Source organism: Mercenaria mercenaria, chromosome 6 (genome assembly GCF_021730395.1).
Source record: "Mercenaria mercenaria strain notata chromosome 6, MADL_Memer_1, whole genome shotgun sequence".
In the NCBI taxonomy this organism is placed as follows: Eukaryota; Metazoa; Mollusca; class Bivalvia; order Venerida; family Veneridae; genus Mercenaria; species Mercenaria mercenaria.
Genome location: NC_069366.1, coordinates 14,193,459 through 14,214,190, shown reverse-complemented (window position 1 = coordinate 14,214,190; position 20,732 = coordinate 14,193,459). Strand labels below are relative to the sequence as shown.

At 34.7% G+C, this 20,732-nt stretch overlaps 1 protein-coding gene across 1 annotated transcript; it reads left to right on the top strand.

Annotated features, from left to right (window-relative positions):
- Positions 1 to 3,111: 3,111 nt before the first annotated feature.
- On the top strand, positions 3,112 to 20,437 carry LOC128557965 (uncharacterized). Its single transcript, XM_053546655.1, has 5 exons — positions 3,112 to 3,934; positions 4,195 to 4,321; positions 5,867 to 6,000; positions 13,652 to 13,748; positions 19,791 to 20,437. The coding sequence occupies exons 1-5, from the start codon at positions 3,911 to 3,913 to the stop codon at positions 19,961 to 19,963; spliced, it is 555 nt and encodes a 184-aa protein (XP_053402630.1). The 5' UTR covers positions 3,112 to 3,910; the 3' UTR covers positions 19,964 to 20,437.
- The last annotated feature ends 295 nt before the right edge of the window (positions 20,438 to 20,732 follow it).

Genomic DNA, 20,732 nt, shown 5'->3' with positions numbered 1-20,732 from the left:
TATTTCTTTTATTATTAAGAAATACAGGAAAGTTTTCTCTCAAGTTCTATAATCTAAGTTTTATAATGATCTAATTTCTGGCCTATTGTAAGGCAGTACCCTATTTACTATATCATGGAAGGTTCAAGAATTTTCATGTAACACTAAGAATTAAAAGAACATTCCGGAAAAATCAAGGATAATCCTTTTTAAAAATCAGTATTGTTAAAGAACACAATAGAATATTCTGGACTACAGTAGAAAACAAGTTATTTAAATGATGTCTTAAAACTAGGTTAGTAAAGAATAATGTGCCTCAGGGAAAAATGACATATACATAACAAAGTGCATACAAAACATACAATTCGTCATTAGTAAATACAGAAAACAGAATCTCTTACCGATCTCCTCGCTTATTCATGGTAGTAAAAAGGAAAGCAATTGAACTTTGTAACACGATGTGTTGTTAACAAATTTACTGATTTTTGATGATACAGTTCTTTCAGTCGTATGCAACAGGCTGTTGTATCCTAAGAAAGTGAGTGACTGACATTTCTCATTCAAATATTCAAATTATTCGACTTATCATCTCGAACGTCGACTTATTTAGTTTATACATGATTTGACAAATTTCATACACGCATACCCGCACTCCAAGCAAGTAATAAAAAAGAGAATTTATCCTATCATACAGTCACGCACAGGTTTACAATTTGTACAGCTTATAGTTTGGTTTGAGGTAAGTAATGTTTTGTCGACTTTTAAAAAATATTAACCAGAGGAATTCAATACGGTATTACAGTGTGTGGAATGATAGTGCTTGCAGTCTTTACATTTTGTGGATGTGGGTTCGATATCTGTCAGAATCCGTATCTTCTCATGAGATATAGATAAAATGAAATGACATGGAAGTCCTTTTTCGTATTGCTATACCAGTATCTCTTTTAAAGTGTTTTATAGAATACAATAAATGTGCTGTATATATTTGCAAATAATAAAGGTGTAATTGTATATAATCCTTTCCAATAACTCCAGGAATCCACTGACGTTGCTGTCGGTAACATGAGCCTAGTAAACAGCTTTTATACTGGCAGTATAAGAAGCCTCTTTATCGCTCTCATAAAACATTAACCGCCGGCAGTATAAGTAGCCTGGTATATCGCTTTCTTAGAACATTTTACTGCTGAAAGTTACATACAGAAAACTGATAGTAACATAACGGAAACAAGTAAACTGCTCTCATAGAATATTTAACTGCTGGAAGTAACAATTAACAGCCTGGTAAACTACTCTCATAAACCATTTAATTGCTAGCAATAACTAATATAAAATCTGGTGAACGGCTCTCTTAATGTATTAGGCATGTAATAGAGTACCTCCTTTTTGAAGAGTATTCAATTCCTACCATAAACCTACTTTGACTGCAATTTTCAGGGGTGCGTAGGTTTAAGCCCCACTGTGACCAAATTTTTTTTCCCCTTATTTTCATTTTTTCTAGTAAGTTTTTACTTCTTTCAAGACTTATCATTGATTTATTGTACAAGAGTGGAAAAAATTATTTTGTAAGCAATTTCTTGCTGTTCAAAGTGAATTTATCTCTGAAACAGAAGGCCCTGGGGTAGAATTAGACATCTTCAAAAATACTGAGTTACATGCGGTAAAAGTTCTTTATTTTGCATTAACTCTTTAGATTACATATTGTGGAAGAAATGTAGGTAGGTTTTACTTCTGCCCCAAGGTTATTTTTGAATGAATTGAGCAAAATTCAAAACAGACCCGCAGGATTCGACCTTAATTTTCAATGTTGGAGTTAGAATTCTGTCTCATTAAATCCGTTTACTTAAGGCACCCTAGAAAAAATTATATTGACAGTTTTATTTTGTGTTTTATAATCGTTTACCAATAGTTTGGTATTTCTTTTATCAAAATTAATGGTAAAACGAATGTTCTACGAACGTTTTGGATAGTGGCCATCGCTTTGAAATTTGTCTCTACTTGAGCTTGAGGAAATATCATGACCAATATACAAAATTTACAAAAAAGGGCACGGTAAAAATTGTTTAAAAATTGCAACAAAGTGCGAAACGCGGTCAGCTTTAAGAATATACCAAGCAAATGCCATTCTTTAAATATTACTATTAGTGGCCCAATACCTTAAACTATTAAACTGCTTGAAGTATTACTAAGAGACTGATAAACAATCTTATAAAAGTAGTAAGAAAAGTTACGAAACTGCGATTAGTAACATCTTTTTACTGCTGGAGGTTGTATGTACGCTAAGAAACATCATTTAGCTACCTGCAGAACATATATAGTAAACTGATAAAGGTGATCGTAGAAACATACTTTAAATGCTGACAGTAACATCTATCGGACACTGATCAATACACGATAATGTCATTTATCTTATGACAGTTTCATATGTAGGAAACTGTCTGTAATGCACTGAGGAAATGTGTGTGTGTGTGTGTGTGTGTGTGTGTGTGCGTGCGTGTGTGTGTGTGTGTGTGTGTGTTCGGGTTTAACGTCTTTTTCAACAATTTTTCAGTCATATAAACAACGGTCTGAGGAAATCTTTAAACTTTTGAAAGTAATGTTTATAGAAAACTAATAAAACCTAAATATAAAAATTCGTCATTCAATGTTCAGCTGTCAGCATCATATAGAAAACAGTTGAAATTGTAGTGAGTGACAATATGTGTAATTGGTGCAAACTGGTAAAACTAATTATAGTAACACAATATAACGGCTAGTAGTACTATATGCAGGACACTTTAAACCCAATCCCTGATGTGAGTCACATGATCTAACTGGTAATACAGCTTTATTAAGTGTTGTAAACTGGCAGTAGTACGCATTTAACTGATCGTAGTACACGCAGTTAGTCGCTGTAACTCCGTCGTTGACTGAAATACGTAATTAACTACTGTTAGTGCTGGCAGTTAACTGCTGTATCTGCTAGCACTAGCAGCAGTTAACTGCTACTAATTTTACACCGATCAATACTGGTACTGATGATAAACTCGGACAGAAAATGAGGTTTTTTATCAGTAACTTTTTTATTTCTGCAAATTGTTATCAATGATTGGGATCAAAATAAAGCTTAGCTCTTACTGAATAACTGACATGATTTAAATTTATATTTTATAAGCAAACTCACAAGATGTGAGGCCCTGAAAGGGGTATGTAAAATGGGGACTGTATGAACATTGACTGATGATGAATTCAACCACTTTGTCATTTAAAAAATTTCTCCATAGTATTATATTGAAACTTTCCCAAAAATGTTGCAGTCATTCCAGATCAAATAATGAAAAGTGACCCAATGTCAGGCCTTAATGTGTTGAGCATGCGTAACAAAACGCCCTCTTCCTCAGTAATATTTAGATAAATATTTTCAAACAGACAATATAAGTCATCTATTTATACTGATTATTTACCAATTTTGTTTTTGTTTACACCAGTTGGTGTTATAAGCGATTGCTATTAGATGACATGTTCAAGCATATAAAATACCAATTGCAATCGAATAATTTGAAGGTGGTCGACTTTATCATCTATTCGAGTTTATCATCAGTACCAGTAAACTATGGAAAACTATTATTACAAAATAACATTAAAAGAATGAAACTAAAAGTTTTTCACTACAAAAACAGATTATTGGAGTATTGAACGCCAGCCGACTATATGACAAGCCACTACGCTACCACTATACCACCCTGAGTAGTGGTTAATGTTAGTATCTTAACAAGGCAAATCAAATCATGGTAACTTCCTAAATTTTCAGACGAGTCTATGAACTCCTAAACGTCAAACCCAAACCACATCTTATCAAATGGCAAGTATTAAGTAAATAGTGTGGTATTGTGACTGACATGTTATGAATAATGTTGCAATTTAATCTGTAACTCTCATAGAAGATTGTACGAACATGGCCGAGGAAAGAGGGAATGAGGTAAATACAACAAATATGTGTTTTATTTACGAAACGGAAATTTAAAATAAATTGATGTTTCTTATAGATGTTAAAATGAAATGTGTAATATCTGTTCGGAGGAGTAAATCAGGGATAATCTTTATTTAAGTATCTTATTGCTCATTATTTCTAATTATTCAAATAATGATCTTATACAAATTTCACTTGAATTACATTTTAAGGATGAATCATAGGTAGAAAATATTAATATCGTTTTAGGGATACTTGATTTGTTTCAGCAACAATCATCTTCTACAGTTGCAGAAAACACTGGAACTTCTACAGCTGCAGAAAACACTGGAACTTCTACAGCTGCAGATAACACTGAAACTTCTACAGCTGCAAATAATACTGAAAAACTACCAGGTAATACCTTTTAAAGGTCTGGTGAAAATAAGTATCGCAATATATACTAGGATCAAATATGAATTTTAAATCATGAATCTTTCTAAATCTGAGCGGCAATAGTTTCTGGATTCGGACTTGTATAATTTATCCATTTATTACAGAAGGGACACGCATACAGTTCGGGTACCGACACGTTTACTGTCGCATAATCCTTAATCTCAACCCTCAGGAGAAATTTAATTTTGATTTACCTATAAGTCGAATATGTAGTTTTAGAAAATTACGTTGGTCTGTTTGAACCAATGATTCAATTTCGAAAAACAAAAGCTGCCAAAATTCAGATAAAAGTCACGTTAATGTCAATCACTTTAACGCTGACTAAAAGACGGCTGAAGATCTTGCATATCTAACAAGATTTTGTCAAAACGGAAACAACAGGTCAAAAGCTAGTGCATGTATGGCTATGCGTAACTATTCCGAATAGGTTACATTGTATCTAATCAGTGATTCCACCTACTTCGTTTACCTCTCGATCCCTCTTATAATATATTAGACAAACTGTAAAATGTCCAGAAACCAGCAGCTCGCATTATACCAGAGATGTCCCGCCCCTTTATGGCTTTCCGTGATACAAATTCTTACCAACACACCCAAAGACTCTGTTATTTTAATCCCTAAAACAAATACGGACATGATGCAAAGGAAGCCACTAGTTGTTTCGAAGGCTGTATCTGCTTACCGGACTTTGCATTTTACAACATTTTGCAGTTTGACTGAATAATCTTGTTTTTAAATGTTTAACATATTACTATTTCTATGACATGGTGCTGTTCAAACTTCATGTAAAAATATAGACCTAACGGTAAAGGTTCTGTGTTACATCTATTAGCAACAAATCACCTCAACAATTCAGCTATGCCTTTACGGCTATCATGAAATCATACCCAATTCACCAAGGCATGCAACACTTGAACTTTGAAAAAAGCAGATTCAGTCTGGTATAATTAATAAACTGGTTCTTAAAAAGAATAAAAATGTGAAGTGGATTTTACGAAGATCATACATACATTTTAATCAGACATTGATTGAAATTATAATAGGTCACATGGTATATTTGAACTGAATTCCTAATTCCTTGTAATCAAATTTTTAGTAATGACATTATTGATGATTACAGTTGATTAACGATTTCAATTATGATTATACCATGTTTGTCTCTTCTTAACATACGTATACTCACTATACCCCGTCCTTTTCTTCTCTCGAAACGTGACAAAAGTAGTTTCTACTAGAATATGGCTAGTTATGGAAAAGGACCACTTCAACATTTATTTAAAAAATTAGACGTATTTAAACTTCAAAACATTTTTGTTTGATTTAATAAGAAGCAAACATGAATGGTGCTTAAAGCCAACCAAAAATGCTTCTAAAACTTTGATTATAATTGTTTCTGTACCGGATTAAGAGCTATTTTAAGACATTATTGTTTGTCCCGTTAAAATGTCCCCTATGCCTTTTATACTGTATTCAAATTACTATATTAGTTGTCAATATCATTTTCAGCATGGGTTGTGGTTTTCTTACGCCTGTGCTTGTTCTCACCATTCAAGTGGAAAAATTGTACACTCAGTGTCAGTTCTATCCATTGTCTATGGCTGGGTGTACATATAGCAAAACTTGTCTACCTTACAATTCTAGTAAGTGTTTTTCATTTTTGTTAAAGTGACATGTATATAAGAGTAGACTAGAGGGAGAAATTATTGTTTCAAATTATTTTTTGTCGGGTGTAACGTCGCAACATCACAGATTGTGGCATTTATCGTATGTTCAAAATCGGCGATAAATACTGTATTTAATAATATAAATACCGTATATATCTTTTTTTTTGTTTCCGAAATAAAACTTACAGTATTTTCAGGAAAGTTGCATATATAATAGATATAACCGTTTATTATTTATACTGCAATACTGTTACATTGTTTTGAATGCTCCTGATTGTGAGAAAACTAATGTATAAGCTGACAAAACTATATGATATAATTGACAGTAAGTACTATCCAAATTTCAAGATTTTGATAACATTTTTAAGTCGATAGAATATTTAGGCTACAAACTTTTTATCATCTCCCTTCAATAATGTAATTCATAAGCACCTGTTGCCAATCAATACAATGTCCTGAATAGTGACAAGGGATATACATACTCGCAAACCAGTACAACCGAACGGTCCGAGAGCTTGTGGACTTTTATTGCAACAACTGAGGCCAAAAGAAGTGTAACATTTTTGGAAAAATATTTCATATCCTCCATGAGAACCCATTTCGTAAGTGTCAAAGCCGTGTCTTTCTATATTTTGTTCACGTATGTTTGTGATAGAGGAGGTAAATCTCTCTTGTAAATATATTAGGGGGTAGGGTAAAGTTTACGTCTACCAGTTTTTTAACTGTTTAATTACAGTAACTATGTGATTGTCAGTATTTATATATATGTCAAACTATGATAGCAATAAGAAATTCATCAAAAAGGAATGAAGGGCAAACTTGATATTAAAGGTCAAAGTCAAATTTAGGTAAAAATCACAAAAAATGACATATTTGACTTTTTTTCTATTCTTAAAAGATAGTTTGTTATCATAAGCAACCCATCTTTATTTATGTAATGTGTATATATATCAGCCAAAGTCAGAAATGCAAATCTTACTGCTAAAAGTCAAGGCCAACCCTGATAACTGAAGGTCAAAGCTCATTTTCATGCAAAAATGTAGAACATATTGCCTTTACATTTTCTAATCTATTTAACATGTCTTCACATTATTAGTCGTTGAAGTTAATTCGTTTTAATGTTTGTATGTCGGGCAAAGTCGGCAATGTAGATGTAACCCCAAAACTGCCAAGGGTAAAGTCAATATCAAAAGTCAAACGTCAAATTTATATGAAAAATCGCCTGAATAGCTTCCTGTTTGAAATAAAACAGATACCTTTTATCATTATTAGTAATTGGTCGTGATTTAGTTTACTGTATATATGTCCCACAATGTCAGTCATAAAATATTATCTGGAATGAGTCAAGTTCAAATGTGATATTAAGGGTCAAAGGTTATTTTCAAGTAAAATAATCCAAAAAAAATAACTCTTTAACTTTTCTCTTCAATGATAATATCTTGTCAATGTTATCAGTCATTTTAATGTATAAATGTTAGGCGATGTCTTGTATGCACATACATTTTCAAAACATTCAAGGCCAACCGTAATATCAAGGGTCAAAGGTAAAAAAGTGGGTAAAATATTGCAATAATATCACCTATTTGTAATAATTTTATTGTTTAAGAGTATTTGTTTTGTCATATTTTAGTAACTGATGTTGTTTATTTTACTGTATATACGTCAGAAGATTTTATGACAGAGAAAATATGTCAATGTCAATGTCAAACCTAGTATTGAAGGTCAGGGGTCATTTTTGTATAAAAAAATCACAAAATGTAGCATACTTACTCATTACTTTGTTCAGAATAGCTTGTTGTTATTATCCATTGTTACCAATTTACTGTTATGTATGCATGTCAAGCAAGGTTAGCAAAGTAGGTCTTATCCCAATAAGTCAAAGGCAAACCTTTTATCAAAGGTCAAAGGTCAAACTTGTGTAAAAAAATTCGAAAAGAAAACAACATTTTTCCATTGACTATTCTTTATTGCTTTAGGGTTTTTTGTCACTGCATGTACTAGAAAAACTGATCATTATTTATTTAAAAGTATCTATAACAGACAATTACTGTTGAAATAATAATAAAAACTTGGTTAATGCGAAACCTGATGTAAAAATTCAAAATACAGCATATTTATTTTTTCTTCTGAAGAAATTAGCTTGGGCTGAAGATTGCTGTGTCTCGATCAATACAAAGAAATCGTCCACCAGACTACTATCCCTGTCGTCAAAGCAGAAGACGGGTAAAATCAAGAGTGGAAATACATCGCGATGCAAAATACCTTGGAGTGACCTTTAACAAACGGCTAATCTTGAGACCCCACATTAGTTAGGCTGAAGGGTTAGCCCGTAGGAAGCTTTCCATGATGCATAAACTTGTTGGAACAACGTGGTGAGCAAATGAGCACATACTCGAGACAATAAATCATGGAACAGTGAGACCCAATTTAAATTATAGCTCAACTGCCTGGTCCACTACTGCCAAAACTAATCAACAGGCTCTAGACAAGGTTCAGAACCAAGCTTTGCGTATCATGACAGGTTCTACAAAGTCTAGATCAATCTCCTTCATTGAGAAGCTAACAGGTACACAGCCGTTACAAGACGAGAGTCATGCAAAGATCCTGCTTCAAGCAGAGAAGTTCAGGTCTTTTTTTTTTCTTTTCAAGACCATCCCATACAGGTCAAGTTGGATGGCTAAACCAAAAATCGTTCAAACGTAGAGGCATCGTTTACGAGGCAAAGAAACTTAATCGAGAGTTCAAAACTGAATTGAACATACCAACTACTCCCCTAGGTACAGAAGATATTATAAACCCTCTAGCAAATTATCTGTCCTCAGTGACTTTGAGATTTGTTGTTCCTCATCTTGACCGCGGGAAGCAAGAGGATGAAGGTATTCGGAAGAGCCTCACACAGGCTATGTTCAATGGAGACTATCCTCCGGAAACATTAACTCATGCCAACAAAGATGGATCAGCCACATGCGACATCAAAGATGGAGGAGAGGAATTTTCATTCAGTACCCATCTGGCAAGAGAGAAATACTACATGCAGCCACAGAAAAACACTGCAGTAATTACAAGGCGGAGACTGAAGCACTCATAAAGGCCGTCACAATAATTGAAGACTCGGCTGAAGAAAGCATTTTTCACAGATGCACTGTGTGTCATTGAAGCCCTGATCAACAATAAAGCTCCGCAGCTAGCCAGGAGAATACAGAGCCTGAGTATAACCTGCAAAGTAGCACTTGTAGGCAATGAAGAGGCAGACCAACTGGCTAGGCTAGAAGCTCAGAATAACCAACAACACCCGTGAACTACAAGGAGAATGTCACCATCATCAAAACATTAACGAGACTAAGAATAGAGGAAGATACTTTTCATCTCCTCGATCTGTCTCAACAAGTGATGCTGGTCAGGCTTCGCTCAAGGCACAACAAACATAATGCTCACATGTTTAGTAAATACAGACTGGTACCATCACCAACCTGTCCATGGCATCAACAGGAGCGATTTGCGACTTGGCTGATAGGTAACTCAGTCCACCAGAAACTGTATGGAGACATTGAGGATCTGCGGCAAACCACAAGTTTCATCGAGGCTGCTGGTCTAACAGTGTAAGAATGCGTACGAAGAAGAAAAAGAAGATGATTATCTTGTCCTTTTTTTCATTGAAATTAACTCTTCCTTATGTGTATTTGTAAGGCAATGTCAGCAATGCAGATCTAATTTCAAAAACAGTACTTGGTGAAGCTTATATCAAAGGCATAAGGTCAAATTTGTGTAGAAGATTGCAAAAATAACATTATCGCAATATTTTTCATTGTTTAAATGTAATTTGTCATTATAAGTATCTTATACTTATTCCTTGAAGTTTCATACATATAAATGGGTCAGTGTCAACAATGAAGATATCATCAGACATGAGTCTAGATCAGCCCTGATATTAAAGGTTAAAATTCATTTTCTTTTAAAAATTTAAAATATATCCTGTTATTTTATTTCTTTGTTCAAAAATATCTTATCGTTACTTGATGTAAAATCCTTTACTTACTTACTGCGTTCCATCTTCTTACGGCCGTTTTATATCTTTAGATTAGATGCCACAATGAACTGCACCGTATTCGGCAGGTCGCTTACATCTCCCCACAGCTTGGTCTCAAATGGGATGTCTGTGGGCCAACCTTTCTGGAGCGATTCTTCTAGACAGGAACAACTTTGCAGGATGTGGAATAGTGTTTGCTGTTCTTCGGCAGTGTCTGAGCTTCTCTGTATGAAGTTGGGGATGTACTTGCTTGGTTTCTTCCTTTGCAAGTTTATCTGCAGCTACATTTCCGGCTATACCCACATGTGCAGGAATCCACTGAAATGCTATATTGTTGTTCTCAGACAGGAGATTGATGTTTTTCAGTAGCTATCTCGTTAAGATATTGATGGACCTGCTGAAAGAGCCTGAAGAGTTGACTTTGAGTATGTTAGGAAAACAATATTTTGTCCCTTTTATCCTCGTTCATACAGTTGGAGTGTGGCCGATGTGAGGGCTTGCATCTCGGCTCTGAAGTTTGAGCATCTTTTGTTAACTGGATTAGAGTGTGAAAGTGGAGCTGTCTAAAATTTGATGTAGGCACCACTCCCATTCTTTTTCCACTGATACATCGGTATATGCTTTGATCCAAGAGTGTGTTGGATAGCGGACATTGATCATTTCTAGCATAAAGGATACAAATGTAGTTGGTGAGCCTATGTTGTTTTCCCTTTTCTTCTACTGCCGGCACCTCCAGTCTCACATTGTCACGGAAACCATTGATCAGTCACGAGCGGCTCTGCCTCTGCGTCCAGTGCTGCTGTTTTCCCTTTTTGTAGTTCTTTGACGATATGGTTGAACCTTAGTCGTTTCAGCTTGTTCTTTGTTCTGCTCTCACGTTTTGAGTAGAGTGGATGTGATGGTTGTCTCTTTTCCACCTCTTCCTGCGCGAGGGCTTTGTACACTCATCTTGGCTCTAATGACTAAAGATTGGCTGTCTTTTTCATTTCTTTTATTGGAGTTGTTTTCCTTGCTCCGAGAGCCTTGTCCAGTTGAAGCAGTTACCCATGAGGTGGATATGTCTTTTGCTATGGGCCGAACGGTGCCTTGTAGACTTGCCGTAGAATCTTTTCATTGGTTCCCCAACTTGTTCCAGCCAGTTTTTTCATAATGGCGAATTTCTCGAAGACCCTCGCCCTTGACCTTTAATGTCAGCTTTGTGCTTGACTATTTTTTCAGTATTAAGGAAGAATGATATCATCTGTTATAGGATGAATAATGATTAGTTACTAGTTTTGACAAAATACCCCAAAACATAAAAGAAAAATCATTGCAAAAGTGCTGTTTTTGCGAATTATTACACACATTTGACCCTTGACCTTTAAAAATAGGTTAGGTTTTGACTTATTGGGATAGGACCTACATTACTTACTTCGCTATGTCTGTCTATATTTTATAGTTAGTAGAGAAAACTAGTTTTCATTTTTGTAATAAAATGCAGTGAATTATAACAAGCTATTTTTTAAATAGTAATGAGTACGTATGCTACATTTTTATCTTTTACACAAAAATGACCTTTAATATCAGGTTTATACTTTGACTTAATTTATCTCCCATGACATTGTATGACATATATACAGTAAAATTAACAACGATCAGTTACTAAAATGACTAAACAAATACTTTTAAACAATAAAAAATATTACAAATGGGTGACATTATCGCAATATTTTACTCACATTTTATTACCTTTGACATTATGGTTGACCTTGAATGTTTTGAAATTGTTTATGCATTACAGACATTGCCTGGCATTTATACATTGAAATGAACTGTTATCATTGATTAATATCAACAAATTATTATTAACAAATAGAACAGTTAGGGAGCTATTTTTTCATTTCATTACTTTTTTTTGAAAATGACTTTGACCCTTAATATTACGTTTGAACTTGTCTTATTGCAGACGATATCTTTTTTCCTGACATTGTGGGACAATATACGTTAAAATGAATCACGAGCAATTACTAATTAATTAACTGATTAAAAATAACTGTTTTATTTCAAACAGGATGCTATTCATGCAATTTTCACACAACTTTGTCCTTTGACCTTTGATATTGGCTTTACCCTTGAAATTGTTTGGGTTACAGCTGCACTTTGCCTGACATACAAACATTAAAACGAAGTAACTTCAGTAATTAATAATATAAAGACTTATTAACAGATTAGAAAAAGTATAGGCAACATTTTTTTACATTTTTGCATGAAAATGAACTTTGACCTTCAGTTATAAGGGTTGACCTTGACTTTTTGCAATAAAATTTGCATGTCTGACTTGGGTTGATATACAGTTTCCCTTCATTCCTTTTTGATGAATTTCTTATTGCTGTCCTTGTTTGACCTATATACAGTTGCTGACAACCACATGCTGTAATTTAAAAAAATCTGGTAGACGTAATCGTTACCCTTCCCCCTAATATTTTAACAAGTGAGTTTTTCCTCCCCATCACAAATATATGTGATGTGAACAAAATTTAGACTGGCACGGCTTTTACACTTAAAAAATGGGTTTTCGTGGAGGAAATGAAATTTTGTTTAAAAAAAGTATATACTTATTTTGGCCTCGATTGTTGCAATAAAAGTCCGTGAGCTCTCGGACCAGTAAGCCATAGTACACAAAGAACGGTTACAATATTTAGCTGCTTTGTATGTTTCGCTGAAAAACAATCATTGTCCCCTCCCCCCCACCACCCCCACCCCCAACATGAGTGATGGGGGCGTATAGATTCTGTCTTGTCAGTGCGTCCGTCAGTCCGAAGTTCGTGACGCGACATACTCAAAGATATGAATTGATGAAACCTAGCACGGGCCTTTATCATGATATGAACCTGCACACCTATTTTTCATCTGGCTCCGCCCCCTATTTTTAGTGTTATGGCCCTTGAAATAGTCAAAAATGCATATTTTAACCTTGTGACGTACCTAGCTCAAGAAGTATTTGATACAGATTCGTGAAACCTTGCATGAGTCTTAAGTATGAAACGAACTTGCGCGCCTCTTATTTTTCATCTGGCTCTGCCCCCTTATGACCCCGGAAATAGTCAAAAATACACATTTTCACCTTGTGACAGGCCTAGCTCAGTAAGTGTTTAATATGAATTGCTTAAACCTTGCATGAGTCTTTATCATGAGATGAATTTGCGCATCTTCTATTTTTCATCTGGCTCCGCCCCTATTTTCAGAGTTATGGCCCCGGAAATAGTTAAAAATGCACATTTTCACTTTGTGACGCACCTAGCCCAAAAAGTATATGATATAAATGGATGAAAACTCTTTTTAGAGAATTTTAGTGCATATTACGGAGTTATGGCCCTTAAAATATCCAAAGCAGTGGATGTTTTGTTTATGATGCTCATAGCTCAAAAAGTGTATGGCCTAGAATAATGAATCCTTTTCATAAAATGTTTGTTGAGGTTATATTACCTCCTTAAGAAAGGCTGCAAACATTTGAATTATTTCCCCTTATTTGTGACAAGTGTACCAGTGGGGGCACACCCTGTGTCCTACAGACACATTCTAGTTTTTCGTCTGTTTTAATAATTCCATTATCTAACATAGACAATCAAAATTGGTAACTGTCGGGAAACAGTCAGCACTGTCGTCGGAGAAGGCTATACTGCACTGCAGCATACGCTGTTAAAAGATTGGGATGCAAGTAAGAAATAAAACTTCAGTCGTACTTCATATTAAAACTGCATGTTAGGATTATAAAACGGAAAATATGATAAAAAGCACAGCGTAATGAAATATCTATAACGATCAGTATAAAATGTGTCCGTGCTTGTGTCTGATGATAGTTTGTGGCGAATTGTAATCCTGTGAATTGTTTTTCCCGTATTTGAAAAGCTATGTTTTCCTGACAGCTTATGTACCATACTAGTATATTAAGAAGTCAATTGAAACATTTTATTCCAGCCAACTGTATGGCTGCCACCTCGAATTTCAAGATATGAAGTAGTTCGTGTGACATGCATGCATCTAAATTTCACGGTGGCACATCGAACAGTGGATATTGCCGGTTATTGAGCTGTACATAATGGCGAGTTTTGAAACTCGTAAAATGCCTTCACGTAATAACATGTAATAACGCATTGAATCATTTACTCGACCTTCTTTTAAATTTTTGCCCACTAAACCAGTTTGGTCTGCTGTGCGAAGTTTTCCCGTAAATTTTAAAATGAATAGATCTACCTTATGAGATATGGAGAATTCACCCTGCCAACCCTCCTGCCCCATCCGTCAACTCCCCCACCCCTCCTTTACGCACACACTCACTATGACTTTTGATAACTCTTTAGTTCTTACTGTCACTATTGTTGTCTGCGATAGGTATTTCAACAACAACACGTATTATGTATAGTTTTTTTTTATCTCATCAACGTTTCGGCTAACGCCTTCATCAGGATAATACACATACAAATATAAACAACGGACGTGACATAAAACTGATAACGTAACGTCAAATGGCGGGAAAACGTTAATCAAAATATCAAAATGCAAATACAAATAATTATATACATATAATTAGTACAAGGTACTATCCCGGATATGAAAATACCAAAATATTCCTATAGTAAGATTATATAAAAAATTGTTGTCTCAAATATCTGCATGAATTAGAATTCCATTGTGCTTCGGACGATATCAGTTGAACTTTAAATAAATGCATGCAGTTTAACTACAAAATTTTATATTTTTACACACGGAAGATTTTATGTGTTCTTTTATGATGGGATGGTTTCAGTCTAATTTAATTTAATATCTTTAAACAATTGCTAAGTATTTACAACTTCAAAAGGGAAAGTATCACATTTACCTATGAATGATTATTGAACAAGGCCTTTATGTAACATTTTCTTGAAGAGACAAAATGTAGGAGCTATGATTGAATAAGTGTTTAACAAATCCAGATAAACGGCTTGCCAACCCCAGATATGACAACAGCATCTTTAGACCTTAGTAAGATTGTTCAACATTGTGTAAGTGCACTGTTTCTTTGATTGAGGCTGTCGGAAGAGGGGAGGACTCTGTGATAACTGAACAGTTTTGATTTCAGTTAATCGACCTGTTTTGCCGGGCCGCTAAGGGTCTTTCCCTTGTTATTATGTCTTCTGCAAAGGCACTGCTGGGTACTTGCGTTTTTGTTTTTTTGTTCATAATGTCTGTTTTTATATATCTATACATAGCATTTTTGTGTTTTACATGTCATGCCTTCTGTTGACATTGCGTGTGTAAGGGGTTAGGTTGGTGGGGATTACTTTTATTTACACTCTCCTTACACTTAGGAACATAGTGTGGATAAGAGTGAGACTAGATGAACCGTGAATCGGTTCAAGCTCCTCAGAGGTGTTTTTGCCACTGACCGTTCCAGTGTGCTGCTCAACTGTGTTTTTTTATTTGTCTGTTTTGTCCTCACGTGCGTGCGTGCGTCGTGCGTGTGCGTGCGAGGTGCGAGCGTGCGCGTGTACGTGCGTGTGTGTGTGTGCGCGCGCGCGAATAAGTAAGTGCGTATGCCTTTCTGTATGCTGTGAGTTGCGGTTTGAGGAGCTCTGTTTTTGGAACTTTGTTTTTCCGTGTTGGATATGCGTCCTTGCTTTGAATAATCAAGAGAAAATGCTACAGAATAAAATTGAAGTTCTATGACTACCTTGACCTTTTTTTGGTACTGTGAAGGCAAACACATCTAAAAGTAGTCTTCAGTTTTGTGTAAAATTCCTGGGATTAGAAAGCAGTTCCACTATATATATACGTTGATAATTAGAAATATTGTCAGTTCTAGTTTTAAATGACTCTGGCTGAGTTGTACCGAGTTTAAGTTTGATACTCTCAATCTTCACCAAAATTCTTTGCCCTCGGTCCTCTTTTGTTATCATATTTTATTCATCTTGGTAAAGGTACTTTGGAATTTTTTTCAGGATTTAGATACCATGTGATTATCCTACCAGTTTAATACTCAGTTATTTGTAAATAATTTACAGCATATATTACCAATCTGAAATCATTCTAGCAAGTGTAGCCAGGCAAGGAGTATATCTTTCTACTCTAACAGAACCGTAATTAAAACAAAGTGTTGAAGTTCAAAATTGTAAAAGTTTTATTATCAATCCATTTTTCAGTGATACTTTATTTTTGTCAATATAACAGGTCATCTAGTACATTTAACAATGTACATCTGTCGTCAAGTGGCGAAGGTATTTGGTATCAGCCCTGAGAGGTCGTCCATCCAGCTTGCAGAAGGTCAGGGATTCTATAAGGATCTCTATAAAGATCTCCCTCATGTCTAAATTAATGCCACCATCGAGAATGAATGAGAGAAATGTCCCAAATGAACTGAACTGCGTCGATGTGACGTAAAACTGTTAACATATATGCACAATATAAGATGTGATCAAAAACTAGGCCTTTACATTCTGTTTTATAATGATATATATCACACCAAACAAAAAGGTAGTTTTCCATCTTGGAAAGGTAAAGGAAGGTCCCAGGTGCCCTTCCTGGCATTAATAACGTAAGTGCAGGTGCTTTGGTAGAACAAAAATCTTCGCTTAGCTAGCTGCATTTCTACGAATTCTGCGTGACCGGGAGGGTTTCAACCCTACAGGGGTGACGGGAAAGCGATTTGAAAGTCAACCTCGTATAAACACTCAGTCATGCATTCCTTTGAGATTGCGAGAGTATAACATCACAAAATACGTGATAATTTGAAAATGGTAACAACTATATATCTTAATAGTATATCCGTATATTTCCTGTTTAGTTTTAATTAAGTTTTAATTAAGTCACAGTTCTAGAATAAAGCATTATGTATGACACATGCAACTGAAGTCGAATTATTTAGCTGAACAATGGAGAGAAAAGGTGAGGTATTGTGTAAATGTTCATTCTAAAATCATTACCTTGAAAAACCGGATCAGTAACGCATGATCTCGAATGGAGCGGTTTTGGTGATTCTGTTATTTGAGTCATTGTCAATGACAGGATATAGCGCAAGATATACTCCAAGTATTATGACATACTCGTTTCTATTCATTTTTCAGCAAATCGTTTTTCAATTATTTTGGAAAACCATGCAAATGTAGTAGGTTAACAATGCAGAGACTCAGCAAAAGCATTATATCAGTACATTCTTCGGCAAAAACACCAAATTATCACTTCCACGATATCTCTAACGCACATGTTTTATCATAAATGATGAATTTTTTTTCTTGGAAGACCAATAATAAGGCGATTCATGACCGTGCCTGTCAGTAACGCAAAAGACACAGGATCAGCAACTGCAAAAAAATAAAATAAAGTAACACAGGAGCTTCGGAGTTTTCTTCTGTTTTCGTTTTCATCAATTTACAAGGGAAATATGCCTTTATCTATTATTATGAATAACACGATAAAAAAATATGTTTAATTCTACATTCTGATAAGAGTCGTGTAACCATATGTTGCTACTAAACTGAAGTATATGGAAATTGAAAAGACGAACAAACAGGACGGCTCCAATTTTTCTAAGAACTTGAAATGAGTACTGATTCTTAAGGTATACAATTATATTGGTTGTAATAAAAAAACGTTCCATGCTGCGGACATACCATTGCGTTCCGTGTTCCATGAAGGTTTACATCAGCTCGTCAGCACAATATGATTTATTACGTCTGTTACACTGGAAAAGTTTGTCTTTGTGTCTTTTCATACTTCCCTTGAACTCCCTTCAGGTTTGATATTGTTGAGCATGTTTGATAGCATATGTAGCTTGAAGCCATAATAATGAAAGGATAATGCAACGACTAACCGGATTCCTTTGCATACATTTAGAGCTCCTATAGTCCCTGTAATTATAACCCTGCATCGGAGATATCATTAGTTCTTTTTCAATTTACCAAACAATTCAAAAAGGAGGTGGAGCTAGTATTTAAAGGTAATGATTTTAGAGAGAATAACTTGCAAAGCAGTGGCATGATAATTCATACTTTTAAACAAACCGAAATATTGCTGCTAAATAATTCCTAATCCCGTAATTCTTTAGTTTAGATATTGTCGATTTTACTACTGAATAAGTTCGTAGCCGAAAAGTGATTATCGCCAAGAACCCAAAAGCTTTTGCCTTACTATTTGTCTGAAAAATGAATCGAAAGGAGGTAAATTCACAAGGATGAGAACCATCTAAGAATAGTAACGTAACTGTGGACCAGTTTTTACTTGAGGAATACTTAAAGGTATACGTGCCTGTTCAGTGTGAATAATTAGGATATTTTGATAGAAACGCATTCAATTAATAGATGTGCTAAGATGAGAAATAAAATTACATTGTAGAATAAAAAGTAGTTCCAAGTAACAGCATTTTAATTCTGATCTCGGAAAAAATCTCTCGTAAATGGCTTTCTCGCCATCGTGCTTATAATTTGAAACGGAACTAGCTATCTGTACATATCTTTTTACATCATGTAGAAAATATAGACAACAGGAATTAGTACATGCATGCTTTTTCCTTTTAAAAACATTTTGACCACAGTGCAACAGAATTAATGCCCTTAAAGCAATAGTATTTCACGGGGTTTCAGAAGAATGATTAAGTATATGATCACAGTAAATTGCTGTTTAGACTAGAACGGTATCAGGAGGAAATACGTATCGCTGTTTTTGAAGGAAAAATTACATGAATAACGAACACAGAAGTAAAATCCGAAGCTCATGCGTTACTGCATTTTGAAGTCGCTGATCCTTTAGCTCCTGCGTTACTGGTCAGTCCAGTCATGAAGCGCCTTATATTGGCCTTTCAAAACATTTTATTCATCTTTTGTAGCACCAACGTGTTTCATGAATGTATCAGGGACAACACGGAGTCTGTGATAGTGTATGTTTATCAGAGAACGTACTGGAAATAACGCTTTTTTCTGAGTCATGGCATTGTTTACCTGCTATTTTGGCATGGTTTCCCGACGTAATTGAGAAAAATGCTTTAATTTTCATAACATTTAATAGCAACGAGTATTCCATAATGTTCGGAGCATATCTTGGGATGTATGCCGTCTCTGACAATAATTTCTAAATAACTGAAAAAGACAATTTTCTTACCAAAACCGCGTCATTTGATCCGAGATCATGCGTGACTGATCCAGTTTTTCAATTGGACAGGGTGATATATGGTGCCAAGATTTAAGAAGCAAGTAGATATCCCTTTACTTTGTGTTTGTGTCTTTAAACGGTAGCTATTCTCTTATAAGACATGCAGTATTGTTGATTAAGATATATTTTGTTTATCAGAATGTATTTTGTTCATGTTATGTCAATGTGTTAAAGAAGCAGAAATTTGGTCTTAATTGATAAAATTGCAAACTTGCGTGTTTATTTCTTTTTAAGCGCAAATAACGCCATTTATAGGACATAACATAAAATTTAATGCTTCATCTGAACGTGTTTAACATACGCTAGTATTTATCAAACGTATTGCATTAATTTTCAGAGAAATTTAATTTATATCAAAACAGAGAATAACATAATATGATTGACCACCTTGAAAGTTAATGGTAAAAGTAAACTTTCAAAAGCAATAAAACCTCTGTTAAATGTAGCAAAATAATCAACAAATTAAGAACAATTCGCCACATTCTATAAGAGATATTATTATTTGAATATTGCATTTTTGTAAAAAAAGTTGTTATGTATATCATTTACTTATTTTATTCTTGCATATTTTTAATGAAAGGTTTTGAGACATTACCATACCCACCAGCGCACGGCAAATTTGCTTCTTATTCAATCGATGACTTGAAGAGTAGAATAAACTATACCGTCGCAAAGGAAAGTATCTTTCTGTTCATTCCAAAAGTAGAAGATAACATACTCAGATCTCACGTATGGGACAGTCAGCTGCTATGAATTAAATTTTAGAACAGCTCTGGTATATTTTGGTACATGTACAATTGGTGGTATCATCTACCTAGCACTAAAACCGTAAGAATATAAATCATGCCTGTGAATGTCAATGTATACCCAGGCCTTTGGACCGGAGGTAAGGTACAAGCGGCCTAACTAGTAGATAATGGAATCAGAATAAGCCAAACATCTTGAATACCGGTAACTACGAGACAGTGAATAAACCGCCTTATCTTTTCAAGACTTTGGCTTATAACGCTTCTAATGCCATAATTTTCGAACGTAGCGATCAGCAAAATTTACACTTAGCATGATCTTATTGGAAAGCTAAATGCAAAACAGAGTTACTGGACCTGCACAGTGCATTTCAACTCATTAATGTGAACAATTGCGTGAAGTTTCAACCCATTCCTATTAGTGGGTACTGAGATTCCAGCTTAATAAAAAGACATTTAAATTAACTATTTAACCAAGAATTTCTAAGTTTAAATTTTTTTATATTTTTGCAAAAAGAGCAAAATAGAGTTATGATCTCAATGAATCAATCTCTACACTGTTACTGTTCATATATTGAAATTATCAGCGTAACATAATGCAATCAATATTACACCATACGGCTTTAATACTTTCAAATCAATTTTGCACTCTTCAGCAGTGTTAAACAATGAAACACTGAAGTGCTGTTCTTCCTTAATAACAAAGTAAGAGTGCTTACTGTTCTATATGCTGAAGCCAGAATGATTTTTCACGCAAATCCAAAGTCAGAATTTGT

Excerpts from the sequence above, each read along its gene's own strand:
- LOC128557965 (XM_053546655.1), top strand. The coding sequence starts at position 3,911 with ATGGCCGAGGAAAGAGGGAATGAG. Across the intron at positions 3,935-4,194 it reads CCGAGGAAAGAGGGAATGAG|CAACAATCATCTTCTACAGT; the intron begins GTAAATACAACA and ends GATTTGTTTCAG. Across the intron at positions 13,749-19,790 it reads GTTAAAAGATTGGGATGCAA|GTTTTGAGACATTACCATAC; the intron begins GTAAGAAATAAA and ends TTTTAATGAAAG.